Source organism: Gadus chalcogrammus, chromosome 3 (genome assembly GCF_026213295.1).
Source record: "Gadus chalcogrammus isolate NIFS_2021 chromosome 3, NIFS_Gcha_1.0, whole genome shotgun sequence".
Lineage (NCBI taxonomy): Eukaryota > Metazoa > Chordata > Actinopteri > Gadiformes > Gadidae > Gadus > Gadus chalcogrammus.
In genome coordinates this window covers 19874856-19882355 of record NC_079414.1, presented here as the reverse complement: position 1 = coordinate 19882355, position 7500 = coordinate 19874856, and the positions used below count along the sequence as shown (strand labels likewise).

General features: G+C 40.8%; 2 protein-coding genes across 3 annotated transcripts in view; one reads left to right on the top strand and one right to left on the bottom strand.

Moving 5' to 3' along the window:
* The window catches only part of slc5a10 (solute carrier family 5 member 10), a 23192-nt gene extending 18041 nt beyond the window's left edge, over positions 1 to 5151 (top strand). Inside the window, exons 13-15 of the mRNA XM_056586497.1 lie at positions 3229 to 3444; positions 3861 to 3954; positions 4283 to 5151. Of these exons, the coding sequence (XP_056442472.1) occupies positions 3229 to 3444; positions 3861 to 3954; positions 4283 to 4473 (501 nt within the window). The 3' untranslated portion in view covers positions 4474 to 5151. The remainder of the gene's footprint in view (positions 1 to 3228; positions 3445 to 3860; positions 3955 to 4282) is intronic.
* The window catches only part of LOC130379614 (GRB2-related adapter protein-like), a 6285-nt gene continuing 3153 nt past the window's right edge, over positions 4369 to 7500 (bottom strand). Inside the window, exons 5-6 of one of the 2 annotated variants that reach the window (XM_056586556.1) lie at positions 7472 to 7500; positions 4369 to 5775 (exon numbers count right to left, since the gene is read on the bottom strand). The exon at positions 7472 to 7500 is cut by the window's right edge and continues 266 nt beyond it. In XM_056586556.1, coding sequence (XP_056442531.1) covers positions 5596 to 5775; positions 7472 to 7500 — 209 coding nt within the window. In that variant the 3' untranslated portion in view covers positions 4369 to 5595. The remainder of the gene's footprint in view (positions 5776 to 7471) is intronic. The other variant, XM_056586557.1, reaches the window with a different exon arrangement.

The following is a 7500-nucleotide window of genomic DNA, read 5'->3' as shown; positions in this document are numbered from 1 at the left end:
GGCCAATGCCACCAACCACAAATGCTTTCTTACATCAGTGGGTGACTAGGGTCAGCAGCAATGTATTTGATCTTTTTGAAGCTCTGACTTTTTTTGCTGTTTGTAGCTGTAATTTACAACAGTCCCCACAAGAGTAAAGTGTTCTCATAAAAGTGATGTAAACATGAAGTCATCATGCGTGGATTGGCCTTTGGACAAATCAATGTCAGTATTTGGTTTAAAGGTTCATTGATCATCTATAATTGTCCCCAGATACTTGTGCTGTTTAACAATTTTGACCGCCTGGCCACATACAGTATAACAGCAGGAAGACTAGGGGGAGGCTTCTTCCTCAGCTAATAAATCCTCAATTATCAACTTCCTTTTTGTTGTTATTTACAAGATGGAGCGTTTGAATCCCTTTAACCATCGACCTGTGGGCCGGGGTTTATTTGATCAGTGCAGGGACACGGTGACGGCATCATCCGCCAACATGATGACGCGTCTGTCCTCATGATAGCACTGGCACTCATTTGTTTACAAAACAAATAGCTGTGGTGAGAGGACACACCCCCTGGGGGAAGCCGGGGAAGATGAAAGAGCATCTGTATTAATCCGAGGTAAAGTCAATCTACTAAAAGGCAAAGCAAGGCAACTTTATTTATGTAGCACTTTTCATACACAAGGAAGACTCAAAGTGCTTCACATATAAACATTGTCATACGATAAAATTAATTTAAAAAAAATGTATAGAAAAGAAAACAGATGCAAAAAAATTGTAAAATAGATAAAAAATAAAGGCAAAGTTAAAAAAGCATTTTAGAAAGTACAATGTGTTTAAGATCAGATCAACATTCTCTCTGGTCTCAGATCATGTATCTCTCTGGTAAAAATAGAAAATAAACGTAATGTTAAAAAGGCCAATGCAATGTATTTAAGATTTAGCAGAAAGCTAAAACAAACATAAAAGTCTTCAGTCTTGTTTTAAAAGTGGTCAGAGTAAGGGCAAGTCTTAAATCCTCAGGGAGTTTATTCCAGCTATTTGTTGCATAGTAACTAAATCCTGCTTTCCCATATTTCGTGTTTACTCTGGGGATAATTAACAGATTGGTCTCAGAAGATTTTAGTGGTCTAGAAGGCTTATGTAGTGGAATCATATCAGTTAAATATTTTGGCCCTAAAGCATGTAGGGATTTATAGGTTAGCAACATGATTTTAAAATCAATTCCCTGACCTACATGAAGCCAATGTAGCGATTTAAGATTTGGTGTAATATGTTCAAATTTGTTGGTCTTTTGTTAGAACTCTAGCAGCAGCATTCTGAACAAGGCTGAGGTTTCCTTTGAGTTTTTTTTTGGGAGACCTGTAAGGAGACCCTTGCAGTATTCAAGCTTACTAGTGATAAAGGCATGTACAAGTTTTTGTAAGACTTCGGTTGACATGAGCCCTCTAAGTCATGCTACATTTTTAAGGTGATGATATGAAGATTTTGTAACTGATTTGATGTGACTGTCGAAATGTAAATCTGAATTTACATTTCGATTTCAATTCAAATACAATTATCTCGGTTTTGTCCTCATTTAGTTGAAGGAAATTTCGGCACATCCAGTCTTTGATTTGCTCAATGCACTGGTACAGCAGATCTATGGCACGATAGTCATTTGGTGATAGCGATACATAGATTTGCGTGTCATCGGCATTGCAATGATGGTCAATATTGTTATTTTGCATGATTTGCCCTAGTGGGAGCATGTAGATGTTGAATAAAGAGGGTCCCAAGATCTAACCTTGTGGGACTCCACATGTCACGTTGGTTGATCCCAATACAAAGTCGCCAATGGCAACAAAGTAGTTCCTATTTTGTAGGTAGGACCTAAACCAATTTAAGACTGTGCCTGAAAGCCCCATCCAGTTTTATAACCTGTCCAAAAGAATTGTTAGGTCTACAGTGTCGAATGCAGCACTGAGGTCTAGTAGCATTAGTATTGAGGTTTTGCCAGAGTCAGTGTGAAGACGGATGTCATGAATGTCCCCAGTTATAACTAGGCAGTCAAAGTCTGTGGAGATGCTAGACAATAATTCTGTAAAGTCATCGAAAAAAAACGTGAGGTTCAACACAGATAACAGCTGTGGAGGAGTCAATAAAAGCAATCACAAAAAAAACATTAAGTACAGTGCCAGTGTTAATCTGCACACCCCTACCTGCCCTTTAAGCAGATTGGAATGGATCCAATTTGGTTTGACTTCTACCCAAATCTCCTCTTCTATAATCTGCTCAAATGTTCATAAGGAGAGTGAGTGCTATAAGCCTATAGTCATTGGGAGATTTTTTTGTTTTAATCCTGGGCACAGGTACATTACTGAGTACCTCCAGAAATAAGGAACCCTATGAAGTTGAAGTGACCTCATAAACATAAAGGCAAAAATTTATCTTTTCCTCTTCTTTACTCCCCTGAAGAATAGATGGAAGTTGGCCCAATCAACATGAATTTCATTCTGCAGATTTTTTTAACATGAATTTTCAAACCCTGACAGTTTGTCTTTAGCAAGTGAACAGAGTGTGTTTTCATCCTTGCATAATGAGTTTCATAGTTAGTTACTGCAGGTGTGTTTCTGCGTCTGCGCGTCTCTGTGTTTACAAGAGTTTCTTTGTTACTATAGGTGTGTCTGTGTGTCTGTGTTTGTGTGTGCTTCTGTGTTACCGTAGGTGTGTTTCTATGTTTCTGTGTCACTATATTCAAGTGTTTCTGTGCGCCTGCATGTGTGTTTGTATGTGTGGTTGTGACTGCGTGTTTCTCTGTGTTTATATATGTCTGTGTGTGTGTTTGTTTGTGAATCTGTGTGTGTCTGTGTGTGTGTGTTTGTGTGTGTTTGTGAGCCTGCATGTGCCTCTGTCTTTAAATACGTGTCTCTATGTATGTGCACACGTCTGTGTGGTTGCGTTTGTGAGTCTATTTGTCTCTGTGTTCATGTCTCTGTGTTTACCTGTGTCTCTGTGTGTGTGTTTGTGTGTCTGCGTGTGTCTCTGTGTATGTGCGTGTTTGTGACTGCGTGTGTCTCTGTGTATGCGGTGTGTCTGCGTGTATGTGTGTGTTCGTGAGTCTGCGCGTGTCCCTGTGTTCCCGTGTGTCTCTGTGTATGTGCGTATTTGTGACTGCGTGTGTCTCTGTGTTTACGTGTGTCTGTTTGTGTGTTTGTGAGTCTGCGCGTGTCCCTGTGTTCACGTGTGTCTCTGTGTGTGTGCAACAGGGTGCGTTCTGGGGTCTGATGGTGGGCCTGGTGGTGGGCGTGTGCAGGATGGTGCTGGAGTTTGCCTTCCCACCCCCCAGGTGTGGCGTGGTGGACTGGGCCCCGTCGGTGCTGCGCAGCGTCCACTACCTCCACTTCGCCATCCTGCTCTGTGGCCTCTCCACCATCGTGGTGGTGGTGGTCACGCTGCTCACCCCCCCGCCTACGCCCGAGCAGGTCCGAACACATACCTCTGTCTGGTCTGTTGCACTATTACACGATTTTAATCATCATCCACACTAGTCATTTATTGAGAGGTGCATTCACCCCAAAGCCACTCGCAGAGAATTCAGATGTAGCTCACTAAGGAGAAGGTTGGGTCAAACAGTGGAGGATATGCGGGAATCGAACACTGAACCCTATGGCTGGGGATCAAACTCACTGCCTTGCTCTCTATCTATCACATCTTTACAACGTGAAGAAGCGATAAATCTATAAATAATATGATGAAAAAACAAACCGTTTACTTAAGATTTATTTTTAGTATGTAGGCTGATGTGCTTTGTACATTTATAGTACACACCTCTTTGAATGTTCCGTTTGATACATGGTTGTGGTAGATGGGACAAGTTTGAGCGTATTCTCTCCCTCAGCTCACTAACCTGACGTGGTGGACTCTGACGGAGGAGGTGCAGAGAGAGATCCCTCTGAGAAAAGTGTCCTCTGTCAGCAACCGTAGCCCCCCTGGTAAGAGGCCAGGCGTATGGTACATACTGGTTCATGTCGTTAATATATATCCAATAAGCACAGATATGCTTAAACGTAACATGTTTGTGTGTATGTGTGTGTTTGTGTGTGTGTGCATTCCTGCGTGCAAATGTGTGTCTGTGTTCCTGCACATGTGTTTGTGTGTGCCTGCGTGCGTGTTTGTGTCTGCGTTTTTTTTGTGTGTGCATGTGTCTGTGCCTGTGTGTGCCTGTGTGTGTGTGTGTGTGTGTGTGTGTGTGTGTGTGTGTGTGTGTGTGTGTGTGTGTGTGTGTGTGTGTGTGTGTGTGTGTGTGTGTGTGTGTTGCAGCCTCAAAGTCTGTGTGCAGAGTGACCTGTGGCCAGGGCCCCAGTCTGTGCATTTCATCACAAAGTTCACAACCGACTCCACCTCCTAGAGTCCCGAGCGTGCGGGAGACTGTGTTTTGGTCCAGGTTTTGCAATGCCAATGCTCTCCTTCTGGTCAGCATCAACATCTTTCTGTTTGCATACTTTGCCTAATTCACCAGAATTTATGCCTCAGTTGATCTAAAACCTTATCAACTCACTCATTCACATCCATGCCACCATCTCATCCATGCTTTCTCCTTAGAGTTGATTGAACTTAAGAGATGGTGTATGAATATATTTGAATCTGCTTTTGAATGAAAGAAGGCGTATCATTTTGACATTTTTTATTGGATTCTCTGTTCATTTATAGCAAAGGAAATCCACAAAGGAAGCTGTTTGTACATTAGGTAGCCTATAACAATTTATCAATTATAAGAACTCCAGGTAAATATTTTCCAAAACCACTTTAAACCTTAAAAACGATATAAAGTTACTTAATATACAAAACTTTGGGCCATGCAACTACAAGATACACATTTGAGATTTTGTTAAGAATTATGGCATGCTATTTTTGTACGTGCAGATAGCTGCAAGCAACTAAGAGGACATGGCGACCTATTAGTCACAATTCCCTCCACACAGTGTCCTATTTATGAAAATAAAAGTCTTGTTGGTGTATTGAATGGCATATACTCACTTTCTGATGATAATAAGTAGGTCGATGTTTTTGATAGCAATGATTTCAGGTCTCGTTAAGAAGATTAATAATTGTAATCCGATTTTTTTATATTATTCATAAAGTATATGTTTGTATGGCTAACGTGGTTTTTTTTTTGTGTATATATTCTTGAAATACCTCAATAAATTGAATTGTCGCAGCACCAGAGGTCTATAAACAATTTCTCATTCAATTTGCACATAAAAAGCAGATTAGCCAATTTTTTAGGGCTTAAGGAGGGTGGATAGCCTTACTGAGCACAGGCAGTACAAGACACGGGATCTATAATTGGATCAGGATTTCACCCTGAACTCCCACACCACCCATGACCCTGTAAACAGGAAATATTTCTTGCTCCATATTTCTCTAAAGAAACGATGTCTTTGGGCTTGCTGTTCCAATACAGATTTAAGAATGAATCATCAGTCTATGCATAATTAGCAGGTGTGTCTTATGTCAACAAGAGGTATTCCTAAGTGTCTTCGTATAAAATATATGGATATTTATATATGTATCATGGGACACATGGTTAAGCATATGCAACTAAAGCATTTATATATTTATACACATATGACTTAGTGGTGTAGAGGTTGGACGTATCCTGGGGGGAATAAACCAACTCTTCCATGACACCTTCCTGTCCAGTGGGCCAGCCCAGAGCAGTCCAGCAGGTCGATGATGTCACCCCGCAGGAAGTGGAGGTGGGCAGCGTGGGGGGGCTTGTAGTCATACAGGGCTTGAGCCATCTGCGGCATCTATGAGTAAACACACACACACACACACACATACACATACACATATAAGGAAAGAAGTGGGGAATTGAGCATACAAACACTAGATCCTCTTGCCTGAATCCACTTACATACCCATTTCACAATGATTCAATCTCTGGTTTATCAAACTCTGTTCATAACATTCTCATCATGAAACGCATCCATCCTCGTTGCAATCTCGACAGATGTGTGACTTCCTGCCAAGAGCCATTTGTAACATGATCAAGTCATCACATTCCTTTCCCTTTGCTCCTCCCCTTTCCAGGATATCTCTGCCTACAAAAGCCTACCGTGAGAATCTATGGAGGGAGAAAGCTGTTGTCTGGTGTACTTCCCTTAATATTTTATATATATATATATACACACAGTGGTAGGCAAAAGTTTCGGCACCCACCCGATCTTATGTATAATATCTTAATTAAACAAATGAGGAAAAATCCAACCTTTAAGGACACCAATTTCATTTGTGAATGAATAATGTACCGTAAATAACAAAAAATTTATCCATTAAAATACAGGGTGCATAAGTATAGACACCCCTATGTTAAATTCCCATTGAGGCAGGCAGATTTTTTTTTCTAAAAGCCAGTCTCGTGGATCCAGGATACTATGCATCCTGATTAAGTTCCCTTAGCCTTTGGAATTAAACGTAGCCCCACATCATCACATGCCCTTCAACATACCTAGAAATCGGCATGGTTCTATTTCAGTTAGCCAATTAGCTGGTTTGATTTGCATTGAGAAATCATTAGGCTAACTGACAGCTATTAGGCCAACTGAAAACCACCATGCCAATCTCTAGGGATGGTGAAGGGTATGTGGTGATGTGGGGCTATTTTAAGTCCAATGGCCTAGGTGACTTCATCAGGATGCATAGTATCCTTGATCCATGAAATAACTGGCTTTTAAAAAAAAATCTGCCTGCCTCTATGGGAATTTAACATAGGAGTGTCTATTCTTATGCTGATGCACCCTGTATTTTAATGGAGAACATTAATTTGTTAACGATACATTATTCATTCAAAGATCAAGTTGGTGTCCTTAGACAGTAATTTGGATTTTTCCTCATTTGTTTAATTAAGGTATTAAGATCAATTTCCAAAAGATGATTTTTTTATCCCTCTTTTTAGTCAACTTTAGCATGGGTGCCTAAACGTATGCCTACCACTGTGTGTGTATATTATATATATATATATATATAGTGTACAGGCTTTTAATGCCTTTATGGACATGGACAGTGTATTGAAGGAGATAGGCAATGGCATGTAGCATTGGTCTGCATAAGCTTGGCCACCACGAGTTACTAACTCAATAGTGAGTTCAATAACTCAATAAATAGCTCAATAGCAGAGCTAGCTAGCTCCAAAAACTATGCTAGCTAGCATCAGCAGCTACATTACCCATCTCCAATACCTATGCTAGCTAGTTCAATTAGTTACCCTAGCTCGCTCTAATAGTTAAGCTATCTATCCCCAATATCCTGGCTCGCTAGCTCCAATATGTTGCTACAATTGCTTGACTAGCTATCTACGATTGGTAGGTATATTAGCTAGCCCAAAATGCTATGCTAGCAAGCCCCATTATTAACTGTCACTTTCCCAATAGCTATGCTTCGTAGCTCCGACATTAGCTACATTAGCAAGCCACAATATCTACAGTCAGTGTTGTGTTGAAGTACCCCCAGAGCTGGTTCCGACGGTCGCGAGG